General features: G+C 32.8%; 2 protein-coding genes across 2 annotated transcripts; both read right to left on the bottom strand.

Annotated features, from left to right (window-relative positions):
* On the bottom strand, positions 8,429–9,324 carry LOC109331396 (dirigent protein 19-like). Its single transcript, XM_019565846.1, has one exon. The coding sequence runs from the start codon at positions 9,320–9,322 to the stop codon at positions 8,720–8,722; it is 603 nt and encodes a 200-aa protein (XP_019421391.1). The 5' UTR covers positions 9,323–9,324; the 3' UTR covers positions 8,429–8,719.
* Positions 11,553–14,953, bottom strand: LOC109330621 (probable serine/threonine-protein kinase CST). Its single transcript, XM_019564873.1, has 7 exons — positions 14,831–14,953; positions 14,614–14,630; positions 14,344–14,580; positions 13,052–13,187; positions 12,684–12,826; positions 12,328–12,451; positions 11,553–12,069 (listed from the first exon to the last, which is right to left on the bottom strand). The coding sequence occupies exons 1-7, from the start codon at positions 14,868–14,870 to the stop codon at positions 11,669–11,671; spliced, it is 1,098 nt and encodes a 365-aa protein (XP_019420418.1). The 5' UTR covers positions 14,871–14,953; the 3' UTR covers positions 11,553–11,668.

The raw sequence follows: 15,645 nt of genomic DNA, 5'->3' as shown, positions 1-15,645 counted from the left end.
GTATTGCAAGTGAAAAAAAGATGACCAGAAGTTTCTGTGTACTCATTGCAGCAAGGGCATAAGGGACCTCCTCCAAGAGATAAAGGGACCCCCCTCTTGTGAAGAGCATCCATTGAAGGAAGTCTATCCTGAAAAAGTCTCCATGCGAAGGTAATGACTTTTAAGGGAGTTTTTGATTTCCAAAGAAGACGGAGATGGTTGATGTTGGTATATGATTGTTGGTAATGCTTAGTGAGCAGATCGCAAGCCGATTTTACCAAGAACTGATTGGATTTGTCATGACGTCATTCCCATGAGTCAGTAGCATTTTCCTTTAGCACACCTTTTTGAAGTTCTTGCAAAAAAGAATCGATTAGTTCAAGTTCCCAAATAAAAAGATTATGCCTCCATCTGAAATTCTAAGTCCAAGTTCCTTCATGCCAACTGCCTAATTCGTTAATGTGAGTGATTTGGTGAAGACTGAGGGAATATAGTCTTCTAAACCTATTAGACAGAATGATAGAACCCAGCCAATTATCATGCCAGAACCTAGTATTAGACCCATCCCCAACACGACGAGAGATACCATTCCAGAACCAAAGGTTATTAGAATTTTCCCTAGAAGAAAGAGAACAAAAATCCCTAGCCCAAGCAGATTTCTTAAGGTGGATCGTTCTAGACTCAATCCCCACATTAATAGCAAAGTCATGGCCATACTTCGAACATAAAACTTTACACCAAAGGCTATCTCTCTCATTAAGAAAACGTCAATTCCATTTTCCAAGAAGAGCAAGATTAAAAAAAATGAATATCTTTAACACCTAGCCCCTTAGACTTAGGAGTGCACACTTTTTCCCACCTAACCCAATTAATTTTTCTATGGTTTTCAGTTCCTCCCCAAAGAAAATTCCTTTGAATTTTTTGGATCATATTAATAATACTAACAGGAGCTTTATAAAAGGACAAAAAGTACACAGGAAAAGCAGAGAGGACAACATTAATTAAAATGAGATGGCCACCAAAAGAGATATTATTATTTAACAACATAATATCACAATTATGAAATAAAATATTTTTAGTTATTATATATATATATATATATTGGGTTGAGTGACTCATTATTTGAACATTTTCAACAATAGATTTTAAAATCTTCGATTTTAACTACTTGTATATCAAAAAATATGAACCTAATCCACTATGGGTATTACTGATGAGTACTTATAAATATGAAACCCCATAAAAAATTGTCCATAATTTTTTATATAATTTAGGATCATGCTTTTTCACGCAAATAGTAATATGTAAGGAATTAGAGATAGCGAGAGGCTTGAGCGGGCACAATAATAGCTATACCCATTGTGCATAGGAAAAATTCCACTCATTCTCGTTTTTTGTATCAATTTCGTGTCCCGATCCAACAAAAAAATCACATTTCATTAAAAAGAAAAATTCTAAAAACATAAAATAAATATTTATATTACTTTAAAAAAATTTATTAGCCAAGGATATGAAGATACACCCATTTTAAGACGGGTGATCTTATTCCCGTTTTAGTATCTATTTGAGGATTTTTCTACTAGTATTAGGGAGTACATGCAGATATAATGAGTATGGTTAGCATTTATGAAGTGTTTTAAAAATTCAAAAAACTTTCTAGAAGGTTTACTTTTTGGACATTTTGTATGTCACATCTTTAATTAAAAAAAGACAATGAAAACAATATTATTCATAATATGCAACATTCAGCAGTACCAAATTAAACCATGCAACTACAACTCATATTGTGGCTAGTTTAGAGAACTTAACTACAAGTCACGAGTACCCGGTTCGTGACTCATCCTTACCTACAAGTATAATCTTTTTGCCATCCCTTTCAAGAAAAAACTTACGTACATCCATCTCCTTATCGGTGTCAACGAACTCGTGTACCATAGTACAAAGAGAGAGATGCCTTCGAGAACGCGGATACAGGTGGTGCATGGTTGTCGTCAACTCGTGCCGTAAGGTGTTGGGTTAAGTCCCGCAACGAGCGCAACCCTCATATTTAGTTCACAATGTCGAGTTTGGAACCCTGAGTAGACTGCAGGTGATAAGCCTACAACACTGGAATATCCACTTAATACCCTCAGTCCCCCTTGAGCAAAAAAATTGAAGGTGTTAAAGAACCTAGTTGACCTCTACATTGGACCAAGCTTACTGTCTTCATATGTTTGTATTATTGTTAAGAATGATTGATATTTGCATGTTATGCTTGAGCATATAAGTCTCAGCAAAGGACATCACTAAGAAAAACAAGGTAAATAAATTGATATTTACTGAATTATGGGTGGCAGGAGACAATTAATAAGGACATTAATATTACGTGCATTAAGAAGAGAGTGATTCTTATTGTCCAAAGGAGACAATTAGTATCATTCAAATTGATGAGAACGATGGCAATCATGTTGGACACAACAATGGAGACCGAAGGTGAGGAACAAGAATACACACAATCAAGAAATCAAACCATTTTTTGTCAGGTTAATCACAAAGATTAATATATTCGATAGAATAAAGACATCAATATGAAAAAAGCAACTAAAGTATAGCACCATCGAAAAAATTAAGGAGAAAACGAAATACCACCATAATCTATATTTAGCGTCATAAAGATCCGAGATAAAACAATCAAGTAACCAAAAAACAACGACAAGTATATAAATATAAAGCTGAGCGCAGCAGCCATATATGAATATTAGAAATAAACAAATAACATTAATATTAGCCCTACATGTAGATCTTAATTGTCTTCATTATCATCTTCATCACTGGGCAACGCATTCAAGTCAAATCTTAAATTCTTTTCTTCAGCAACAGGACGAGACACTAGTGCTTCTTCATTTCTCTGATCTGCAGCATTTGAAGACTCAGATACATCAGTAACTGGCTGGTTCAGATCAAATAGAACCCCTCCAGAAGGTGGTTGTGTTGTTGCTGCAGCCCTATCCTCCCCGGTCCTTGAACCCTCACCAGCTCCTGTAACTAATCACGTCATAAAAATTAATCACAAGTTCAAATGATCGATAATATATGTGTTTACATGAATTTACCCACATGATCTAAAGTGAGATGTTAACTAATGACAAAAGAAGGAAGAATTATAATTAACTAATATGCACATATGATTATAAATATAATAATCTATGAAGCGTTAAAAACCTAATTGTTTGGTTTTCATATGAACAATATAATTTCAGTTTTGTCCGTTAAAGCAGACCTTTCATTACTTTCAGGGAAGACAAGCCCTTGCACACATGCATATATATATATATTCATCATCTCAATTTTTGTTCTAAATAAGAGAAGGCCTGATACAGTGTAGAGGTGCTTTCACGGGGAGAGTAGTAGAAGCTACCCGAAGTGAACAGACTTTAAAAAACCTAATATATATATATATATATATATATAATGTTCTAATATACATGATATTATGAGACTTAATGAAGAACTTCATGCGGTAGTGGAGAATATACCTGAAAAGTCAGAAGTTAACCATGACTAGGTTAAGAACTTAAACATATAATATACACCCAATTATATGCAATTATCACAAAAACCTGAAACTATCCTTCTCTATTGTTATTCATTCCAGTTTTACTATAATATGATTTTCCAGTTCATCTAGTGACGGTGAAGAAAATACTGAAACTTTAAAACAAACGATGAATAATTAACTAGGTTAAGATCAACTCATATACATATATATATACATATATGAAGTTAATTTGCATTTTGGTAGTTTATACCCTGATTACCAGCGGGAAGGGATAATGGTGTAGAGAAAGAAGGAGGCTTATGGAAACCACGATATTGACGTTCAGGGTGTTTGCGCATGTGGCCAAAAGCACCCTTCCAACTCTGAAACTCTTTGTGACACAATGGGCAAGTAGGTTTTCCACTTGGTGGATCTTTTACATCCGAAACTTTTCTCCTCTTCCCTGAAGCACGTCCCTGATCTCTACCAGCACCAACACTCCCTTGCACCACCACCATTGAACCACCGGCACCACCCACTGCCACAGCCATAGATGCACCAATACCACCACTTTGTCCCATTCCACCATCACCACCACCATCATCATTAGGGCTTTCATCACTGGCAAGTTCTGCCAACACTTCAAGTGCAGTTTTCATGATCTTTGGTTCTTTTCCATCTCTTCCTCCAGAATTATTGTTAGTATTCTGGATTGTTAAACTTAAATCCACTAAGTTTGTGTCATCAGCAGAGGGAGGAGGAGGAGGGTTTTGAGGGGAAGAGGGTGGGGATTTGCCGTCATTAGTGGAGGAATCCCCTGAAGGGTGCTTTGGATTCTGCATGTTTGCTTTGCTTGAAAAGGAAACTAGAATGATGTATATATATAAATAATGAAATATGAATGTGATGCTTCATATGGTTTCAATTAATGCAAGGATTAGGTTCGATATTGAGTTGGCACTCAGTATTGTGTTTCAGTGTTTCCGAAATGAAACGATGCCATTGTTAAATCACACACCTTTTGAAGAGGAAACTCCTCTTCAAAAGGTGTGTGATTTAACAATGGCATCGTTTCATTTCGGAAACACTGAAACACAATACTAATCGTTAAAACCATTGCATGAAACATCACATTCATGTTTCACTATTTATATATATATACATCATTTTAGTTTCCTTTTCAAGCAAAGCAAACATGCAGAATCCAAAGCACCCTTCAGGGGATTCCTCCACTAATGACGGCAAATCCCCACCCTCTTCCCCTCAAAACCCTCCTCCTCCTCCCTCTGCTGATGACACAAACTTAGTGGATTTAAGTTTAACAATCCAGAATACTAACAATAATTCTGGAGGAAGAGATGGAAAAGAACCAAAGATCATGAAAACTGCACTTGAAGTGTTGGCAGAACTTGCCAGTGATGAAAGCCCTAATGATGATGGTGGTGGTGATGGTGGAATGGGACAAAGTGGTGGTATTGGTGCATCTATGGCTGTGGCAGTGGGTGGTGCCGGTGGTTCAATGGTGGTGGTGCAAGGGAGTGTTGGTGCTGGTAGAGATCAGGGACGTGCTTCAGGGAAGAGGAGAAAAGTTTCGGATGTAAAAGATCCACCAAGTGGAAAACCTACTTGCCCATTGTGTCACAAAGAGTTTCAGAGTTGGAAGGGTGCTTTTGGCCACATGCGCAAACACCCTGAACGTCAATATCGTGGTTTCCATAAGCCTCCTTCTTTCTCTACACCATTATCCCTTCCCGCTGGTAATCAGGGTATAAACTACCAAAATGCAAATTAACTTCATATATGTATATATATATGTATATGAGTTGATCTTAACCTAGTTAATTATTCATCGTTTGTTTTAAAGTTTCAGTATTTTCTTCACCGTCACTAGATGAACTGGAAAATCATATCATAGTAAAACTGGCATGAATAATAATAGAGAAGGATAATTTGAGGTTTTTGTGATGATTGCATATAATTGTGTGTATGTTATATGTTTAAGTTCTTAACCTAGTCATGGTTAACTTCTGACTTTTCAGGTATATTCTCCACTACCGCATGAAGTTCTTCATTAAGTCTCATAATATCATGTATATTAGAACATGCAAAGCTAATATATATATATATATATATATACCATACACTGTATCAGGCCTTCTCTTATTTAGAACAAAAATTGAGATGATGAATATATTATATGCATGTGTGCAAGGGCTTGTCTTCACTGAAAGTAATGAAAGGTCTGCTATAACGGACAAAACTGAAATTATATTGTTCATATGAAAACCAAACAATTGGGTTTTTAACGCTCTCATAGATTATTATATATATAATCATATCTGCATATTAGTTAATTATTATTCTTCCTTCTTTTGTCATAGTTAACATCTCACTTTAGATCATGTGGGTAAATTCATTTAAAAAACATATATTCTCGATCATTTGAACTTGTGATTAATTTTTACGATGTGGTTAGTTACAGGAGCTGGTGAGGGTTCAAGGACCGGGGAGGATAGGGCTGCAGCAACAACACAACCACCTTCTGGAGGGGTTCTATTTGATCTGAACCAGCCAGTTACTGATGTATCTGAGTCTTCAAATGCTGCAGATCAGAGAAATGAAGAAGCACTAGTGTCTCGTCCTGTTGCTGAAGAAAAGAATTTAAGATTTGACTTGAATGCGTTGCCCAGTGATGAAGATGATAATGAAGACAATTAAGATTTACATTTAGGGCTAATAATAATGTTATTTGATTATTTCTAATATTCATATATAGCTGCTGCGCTCAGCTTTATATTTATATACTTGTCGCTGTTTTTTGGTTACTTGATTGTTTTATCTCGGATCTTAGATTATGGTGGTATTCGTTTTCTCTTAATTTTTTGGATGGTCCTCTTTAGTTGCTTTTTTTTTTCTTTTCAAATTGATATCTTAGTAATATCGAATATATTAATCATGGTGATTAACCTGAGAAAAAATGGTTTGATTTCCGGAGGGAGATACTATTTACACTAAACGTGGGAGCAAATATAGATTTTCCTATATCTTTATCCATTATTGTAATGAAATTCATTCTAAACCTTTTTATTTATAAATTTAATATAAAGTTATATTGATTGAACAGTTCTTTTGTAGATAAATTTCAATCATAATATTAAAGTAGTGAATTTTTACTTTTGATTAAAACAAATTATTATTAATGAATTTGAATTGTTTCATAATTTTTATTAATTTTTTCTATTTTTGATTGTGTAAAATAACATAGAATTAGAACATAGGAAACAGAGCATAAGTTGCGCGCTATCAATTTCTAAACCTACGCGTTTTCAAAGCAGAAAGAAACATAACAAGTTGGATTATTATTCCCTTGTTAAAACGCACACACTTGCAACAAACCAGGTGAACTCTCTCTCCTTTTCTTTCTTTTCTCCGAATGTGCCACCAAATTTCATTAATTCAAATTTCCCTTCAAGGTTTTAGCGGGAAACTGCTCCATGGATTAAGATTATATTCAACGCAACTACTTTTGAATCATCTGAATTTAATCTTCTAACCTTAAACAGCATTTGATATTTGATTTTTTTTATTTGTTATTCCTCTTTCAATGATGAAGTTCATGCTAGTTCGAGCTTTCAATTACGTTCTCAATTTCTTCTGCATTTTCTCCGCTGAGAAATTGGTGAGTAAATTCCATAGAAAACAACTTCACTTCACCGTTTTAGCGGGAAACTGGTTCTTTAATCCAGATTAGATCAAACTTAACTAGTTTCTATTTGAGATATGAATCTTTGATAATTCCTCTCTTTGAATGATAATGAATGTGTCGTGTTGTTGTTTTCAGTGAGGTAGAGTTTCAATAATGATGGAGAGAGCAGATTCAGTGCAGAAGCTATACACGCGCATGCTTCTATGTGGAGTTTCTAGATCAGTATGTGATTGAACCAACCGTTGGATCTTCGGGTTTCTCTTTGGCGGTTAGTCGAATCGATGGCTCCATGAAGCTCATTGGTTAGCTTCTTCCATTGTTTGGTTGATTTGTCTTCTTTATTTGCTTTGCATATTTAACGCTTTTGTTTTTAATGTAATTTGCTCCTGCTTTGACAGATGAGGTTTTAGAGTGCAGAGGATTTTAAGTAGAATCACCGTCACACCAAAAATGGTATAAATCTATAGGAACTCGAAGGGTTTTGGCTGGTGAGTAATCTTAGGAGATCCTCCACTGATTTATTTCTAAAAGTGATTATTCTGTTCCACTATGATTTGATTATTTGTATTTCTATGCTTACTTAATTTGACATGTTTATTTATAGAAAAATCTTAAATTAGGGGAATCATAAAAAATGTTATGTAGAGGATTTTAAGTAGAAAACTTTCACAACTTTTTACTCTTTCACAAATAAGAGAGACATTTTCTAAAGTCATCATTTCACCTGTAAGAGTTCAAATCACAAGGTTATCACTTTTAGAAGAGCTTTATCCTGACTGTCATCACTACCCAATTATCACTCTTATAGTTATGCTTGTGAAAATCTAGGATGCTCGTGAATATGAATAAAATTGGGTCTCAATTTGGACCTAATTTTCATTCACAATTTTGTGAAGTATCAAAATTTATCATTACCTCTTCACCAACTCCTACGCTTTAGTTCATTTCTGCAATCTGTTACGCGTAGGTTATTAGACTTGGAAAAGGCTCCTTGGGACAATTATACAAAAAAATAACGATTTATGTATTGAGTGAGGGAAAAGGAAAACAAAGGAGAATAGTTTTTTTAAACTGGGATGTGAATTTTAATGGGTGGGGTTATTTTAAAGGCATTTTCCCTTTAAACGAGGGGATGTGTATTTCTACACCCACATGTAATCCCTCTCAAAACAAGTATGGCAATGTTAGAGAAAGTTATACACTGGTAATAATAATCGAAGGAGTAGTAAGGTTTATTGATAGTGGTAACACATGTTTATTACATAAACTGCTCGATGGCAGCTTTGTATATTGTAAATACACGAGTCTTCAACTAAGAACAGATACTTAAAGTTCAAAACTTCAAATAAGTACTTAAAAAAACAGAACTAAGATGGTATAAACAGACAAGCAAGGGAAACCTTAACACATCAATTAGAACAGTAGGATAGAACACACACCAAGTTATTGACCAGGAAGTAAACAAGGAAAGTGACTCATTGGAAGTGTGATAGATGATATAAAGGTGATTGTGCCCTTTAAGAGGCTTGAGTTGCATATGGAGGCCAGTAAAGATGAAATTCAATCTTGTAGGTAACTGTAAGACCCTTTAAATCAACTGGAGAAGAGGTAACATAGCCTTGCACAAACAAGAAATCTCCAGTGCCTCCTACTACTGGATGATCAGAAGGCTTTATGTTATTTGTGCCTCCAACAATTGAAACTGAGCCCTTATGGTTCTTCAGATGCAGAGTTAGCTTTGCAATTGAGATGCTTTGAAGCCCATCAAAGCTAGAGGTGATGGAAGTTCCTTCACTAGTTCCAACTAGTTTAGAGGACCTGTTGGCTGTGGCAGTCAAAGGATCCTGAAAGACAAATAAGGTTCCAAAAGGGGTTGTTGTTTGAGTGACACCTGCACCTCCTTCCACTCCATTCACTATGATATATCCTGTTTTGTTTATGGTTTCATGTTGGTACAAGGAAAAGTGAAGGGATTTTAGGTGATGGTGATGATGATGATGAGAGCCAGAGGTTCCCTTAAATGATATTATGGCAAAAACCAAAATACTGAAAATAGCAACAACATGGTTATGCAAAGCAAAAGCCATACTTGTTGTGTTTGTTAGCTTTGTTTTGATCATAAAAGAGGGTGATTCGTGTCTTATTTATCACATGCGTGGCATCACACAAAGAGTTGGTTCACATTAATGACAATTGACAACATAGTATGAAAAGCTGGTGAGTAGAGTGGGGCACTTAATGGTCAATGTCTGATTTTTAGAAGGAAAACGATGTCTCTAGACTCGAATTCTTCGAAGGTGTGAATTCATTGGTGACTTCAAAGTAACACATGATGATATATGATCAATTATGGATTAATTAACAGTGTAAAAATAATGTTTTGAAATCAAACTTATTTTATAGAATATTTAATTATGACGATCTAACAATATATTTCTTCATATAGCTTATTATATATTATTAAATATATCAATCAACTCTTCAACTCTTTATCTTCTTGAGTAGGGATTAGCTGTTATACTTTTTATGTCACATTGTGTCTCAATCTAATAAAAAAAATGATACAAAGTTTTGATGAGAGAGGATCCCAATTCCATTAAGTGATATAAGTTATATGGATCGAAGATGTCATAATATTCTATTATAATTTTTGTTTATTGATAAAAATATTATTTTTTAAGTCTTTCTTAATCAATTTATATATGGTTTTTATTGGTCTATCTTCTTCTAGTATTTGGATTAGCTTTCCATATTTGATCTACTCTTTTTAACGTGTTTTTATTGGTCTCATTTACACATGTCTAAATTACCTAAGATAAAATTATTTCATATTTTTTTTATAATAGGAGTTTACTTTAACTTTCTTTAATTCAACTTTCTTTAATGTATTTATTTCTAATCATATTTATTTGTAGCGTGTTACATTTTTATCACAAATATAACCATAATCAAGTCAATTTCCCCACACTCAATTATACATCATCCTATCACTATAAAAAATTGGACAACTTTCAAAAAGGAGCAGGTAAGATGCATCTTAAAAGAAGTCTACAAACAATTTTTGTGTGGAATACAGGTAAGATGCATCATTCAAAAAGTAGCATTCGTTACTTTTAGAGTTTAAATTTTAACATCATTAATGTAAACATTTTTATATTATCAATACATCATTCATCATTGAATTTTATTATTTTTGTATAAGAGTCAATTGTAGTTAACATATGAATAGTGAATAATAAGTTAATAATATAAAAAACATTTACACTGTCAATATATTTTTATTAAATCATTACTTTTATGGTAAGTGATAAATTCAAACATATGGCTGAGAATATTAGCACCATTATAAATTATCTATCGGGTATCTACGGTCACCGTTAATTATACCAAAAACAGAAGTGTCCTAAGGGCAGAGATAAATTCAAACATAATTACTCAGTCAAGTTACCCATCACGTTCAATCCTGTGATTAAAATTGTGGATGATCACCGTTAATTATATACAGTCATGGTTAATTTTAAAAATTAACGACTGTCCTAAAAAAATGTGTCCAAGGATAATATAAAGTAAGAAAGTTAAACTTAAAATATCAAGTCAAACATATGTACAGATATGTCACAATATTATTTAAGATAAAATTTTCATTATTCTCCTTTAAACAATGCCTTTAGTGTACTTGTTAAAGTTTAATATTTATTATTATAAAGTTTTTTATAAAACCACTCTTGCATATGTATCCTTGTTCAGATTCAGGAATTTAAAATCCGAACATTTGTCATTACTCATTTCTATTCATGATTATTAACACAGGAAAAATCGAAAATTAACCGATAATGTAAAATAAATTAATAGATTTAAGATAAGCCCAAATCAGAGCTTAAACAATGTAGGACTTGGCCCATTTGTTTTATATACCTGAGACCCATTATTGTTAATTTAGATAACGCAGAACCTGTTGCGTCATCCCAACCCAAAATTCACGTGGGCTCATCACCTAAAATTATACTGGTAATAAATACTTTTTCTGAAAGTTTTTTTAAAATAAAAATAATTTTTTGAAGAAATCATTTGTATCTTTTGCTTGTATATCTTAAAATAAAAATGCATTTTTATACACTATTTTGATATTACACTCTTATCGAGAGAAAAATGTATTCATTAATAGTATATGTGTTTTTATGCACTATCACCGAATAATCTATTATTTATGTTTAATCGACTCTTCAAAAAAATGTAATCCAAATAAATAGTACATGATGTAGTAACATGTATAAAACTTTATACCAACACCAACAAGGCATTGATATTTCACTCTTATGATCCCACCCGCAAAATAACTTACAAATAAAAATTTGAATGTTCCTTAATAAAAATCTTCTAGCTAGCATGTGCTTCACCCTTTGATTATCATGTTACTATCCAACCCCATTTTCTAATAGTTTCTCTTCATTGCTGAGCATGAAAACTTACATAGGTGCAGAATGATGATAAAGGGGTTGTTGTATATGTTGAAAAGCTTCAGACCTAGGACGAAGTTTCTTGGATTTTTTTGTTTCAACATTTATAGCTTCAACACATTCCAATGTGTGAAGTACATCTTGCATAGAAGGACGGTTTTTAGGGTCATTTTCTATGCATTTTAGAGTAAGCTGTGCTACTTGTATTGCTGCTTTTATTGAATATTGGCCTTCTAACTTTGCATCCATAATGCTTTTAATATCTCTTTTCTCATACAAAAATGGCCTAATCCATTCAACTAGGTTCTGTTGCGTTTTGGGCCTCATTGTATCAATTGCCCTCAACCCTGTCATAATTTCAAGCAGCACTACACCAAATCCATAAACATCACTCTTTACATACAAGTGACCTGTTCAATAATCACAAAATCAACAACCATGTTACAAAGAATTAGACTAGATTATTGTTAAAATCGTAGGAGTCATAATAATTTTGATACCAAAACTAACTAACCAACTAGTCAGTTAATCAATTAACTCATATACAGAATCACAACAATTTTAACAACTATTTTTTATGTTCGATTATAATATTCTTCTTCTTAACTTTTAAGTATCATGGTAGAGCATATTTTTATGTATAGATATATACATATATATAAATTTACCTGTAGCCATGTATTCTGGAGCAACATAACCAATTGTGCCAATGACTCTTGTAGTCACATGTGAATCTCCCCCAGAAGGCCCCAATTTAACTATCCCAAAATCTGAAATTTTTGCATTGTAATTCTGTACAAAACAAAACATTTTGCTATCAATTTCTACTGAAGAATTAATTGTGTGTGTATATGTATGTATAAAAACATGAATTATGTTACTTCTAAGACAACGTGTGCATGCATGACATCAATAAAACAAACTATGTTACTAGTATTGACAACAAGTTTCATATTTTTTGTTGATAAAACAAATTGGATCCAAATTCATAAATATGCCAAAATGGGACTAAATTAAAACTGACCCCATCAAGTAGTATATTTGAGGCCTTGAAATCTCTGTATATAACTTGCTTTTCTGAAGTGTGCAAGAAAGCCAAGCCACGAGCTGCATCAATAGCTATTTTGAGTCGTGTGTTCCAACAAAGTGGTTCTGTGCTAGCATGTCCTAATCAGAAACAAAAACAAAGAATCCGAGTAAAACTCAAAATCATGGCTTGGCCAGTAATAATGAGAAAGATTTTTATATATCCACAAAAATCGGTCAATAATATAAAAATCGGATGAATTGGCCCCGGCTTACTAATGGGGTGTCATAAGACATTATAAAATTTTGTTTTAGCCAAAGATCGAATAATTAGAACTATGTCAATATATATATAGTTGTTCATACTTCTGAATAGATGACTCTCCAAACTTCCCTTTTGCATGAACTCATACACAAGGAGAAGTTCCTCATCCTCCATACAGTAACCCAATAGCTTCACCAGATTTGGGTGTGAAATACTTCCTAGAAAGTTCACTTCTGACTGCATTGTTAAATAAACAAACACATATCAACAAATTATGAAATCACGTAGATTAAATAATATCATAAAGTTTGTCAATAAATATAACAATGGTGGCTTAGTCTCATTAGATTTGGCCAACACACGAATATGGTGTTATAATAGTAAATGATTATGTCTATAAATTTTGTATAAAAACAAAAGGAACAACAAAAAACATTCCCAACGTGTGCCACATGATTCAATCAATTAAACTCCATCACGTATGCACCATTACTATTTTTTCAAAGAAAATGGGTGGAGAGGTTGGTAAAGACAGCGAAATCAAACAATTCTAATATGGAATATCATCACTCATTTGCCATTTCTAATTCATCTTGAACCAAGTATTTAACGAATGAATGGTGTGGAAATTAAAGCAACTTATTTTATTTAAGAGAAGAAAAGTTATGGATGAGGATCTGTTCTTGATGTTGTCTCATTCATGTCCCAAGCCAAATATATATTGACACATGAATATAAGAAAAAATTTAAAAACAAAAAATATTAAAATGTAGCACTCTGATTAGCTTGGAACAGAGAGTGAAATATCGTTTTAAGACAGATAATCTATATCAAAATGTTATCATAATCATCATTAAAAAAACTAAATACAACTTGTTAAAACAAACTATTGACACTGACATAAGTGATAATAAAAGATATGTATTTATCACATAAATAGTTAATGAAAGTGACAAACAAAGTTAAAACTATCCACTGTGTCTGGTCCAACCTATCGAGGGGTTTAAAGCTAAAGCTAGTGTGGGTATTCATGCAACCTCTTATATGTCCAAATTACCTTTTTTAGTATTATTTTTTTCAAAACAGTATCTAGTAATTTTTTAGATGGAGAGACAAATGTATAAAAAAAAATGCAATTTCCTATTTAAAATCTACTTTTACAATGCAACCATGAGCATGAGATTATTTCGAAGAAGAACTATAGATACAGTTTAAAAATAACATGAAACCTTACAAAAAAAGGCCTAAAGCATAAACATGCTTCAGTTGCTTTATACTTGGCCACCCATGACTAAATTTCCATGACAAAACATTCTTAAATAAGTTTTATTTATTGAAAAAGCAGAATGAAAAGTTGGAAGTTGGAACATAGTTGAAATTTGAAGTAACTAACCTTCCACTCTTGAAAGCCTTGGTCACTTTCTGTGTTCATTTTTTTGATGGCAACAATGAACCCAGAGCCTGGTTTAGCAGGTGTGAGTGTGTTGTGATGCAACCAACCTTTATAAACTTTACCAAAACCACCTTCACCAAGCAATGCATCTGACCTGAAATTCTTTGTGGCTGCTTTCAATTCCACAAAACTAAACACTCTCATGTCTCCTGTTTCCAGAATCTGTCCACTCACACTTTCACTCTCTATCTCTGAATATCTACTCTTACCCTCATAGCTCAATGAACCTACAAAAAAAACATAAACCCATCAAAATGGTTAGTAAGAAATCATAACACAAATTATCCTAGCTAAGAAGGGTTGCTTAACTAGTTATAAAAATGATATATTCCTCTTAAAAACTTAACATATGATAATAAAAAAAGAAACCCAAGTGGAGTTATGTTATAATGGAAGATTGAGTTGAGAGAATAGTGAGGTTTATTACGGGTAGAGGGAGCATAGAGTGAACCAAAGCAAAGACCCATTTAGAACAAAGTTTGAAGTTTTGAGTTGGTGAAGATTGATTTGCACTGAGCATTGAAGTAGGAGAGAAAGAAGAGTATAAAACAAAAGTGTCACTTTCATTTTTGTTAAATATCAATCATATATATATGCTATAGAATGTTGCTTCGATGTTCATACTATGCAGCCGAGTTCTACACGCGTTTTGCAAACGTCACAACTTTAATACTACTTCACACGCCCATCATCATTACAAGTTTACAACTTTAGTGTCAATTCATATTATTTTTCATCACAATTTTTAATAGACTTTAAAAAATAATAGAGGCCATTTAATTAATACTTTAGATTGCTAATAGTAGATGGTGTTAGCCAGATTAAAGTTGAGTTTTTTAAAATGTGTAAGAATCAAAACTCAAAATTATTATAGAGACTAAAAACAAAATATAATATATTTTTCGAGAAAAAAAATATATTAAAGTTTTAAAATTACACTTATATTTGTAGTTGATGTGATAATGGCTTTTCTAAGATAAACGATATCATATTTGGAGATAAGTATATTTATGTTTTTTGGTGCTATTATTTATAATAAAATTTTAATTGAAATTATATTTTTAATGTGTTGACAAAGTTTTATTAGTTGTTTCTATATACATACATCTCCATATATGTCATTCTGTTCTGAATTAGACTATTACAACAACAACAACGAACATGTAATTCTATTAGACAACAGATAATATTATGTGTAACTTTTGTAATTGAAAATGGTTTATATATAATTAGGACTTAATC

This window comes from Lupinus angustifolius, chromosome LG17 (assembly GCF_001865875.1).
Source record: "Lupinus angustifolius cultivar Tanjil chromosome LG17, LupAngTanjil_v1.0, whole genome shotgun sequence".
Classification (NCBI taxonomy): domain Eukaryota; kingdom Viridiplantae; phylum Streptophyta; class Magnoliopsida; order Fabales; family Fabaceae; genus Lupinus; species Lupinus angustifolius.
This window is presented reverse-complemented; position numbering and strand designations above follow the sequence as displayed.

Coding starts and splice junctions, on each gene's coding strand:
- LOC109331396 (XM_019565846.1), bottom strand. CDS start 9,322: ATGATCAAAACAAAGCTAACAAACACAACAAGTATGGCTTTTGCTTTG.
- LOC109330621 (XM_019564873.1), bottom strand. CDS start 14,870: ATGGGTCTTTGCTTTGGTTCACTCTATGCTCCCTCTACCC. Junction 12,827..13,051: donor GGAGAGTCATCTATTCAGAA/GTATGAACAACT, acceptor GTTTCTGATTAG/GACATGCTAGCACAGAACCA. Junction 12,452..12,683: donor CAAATATACTACTTGATGGG/GTCAGTTTTAAT, acceptor TGTTTTGTACAG/AATTACAATGCAAAAATTTC.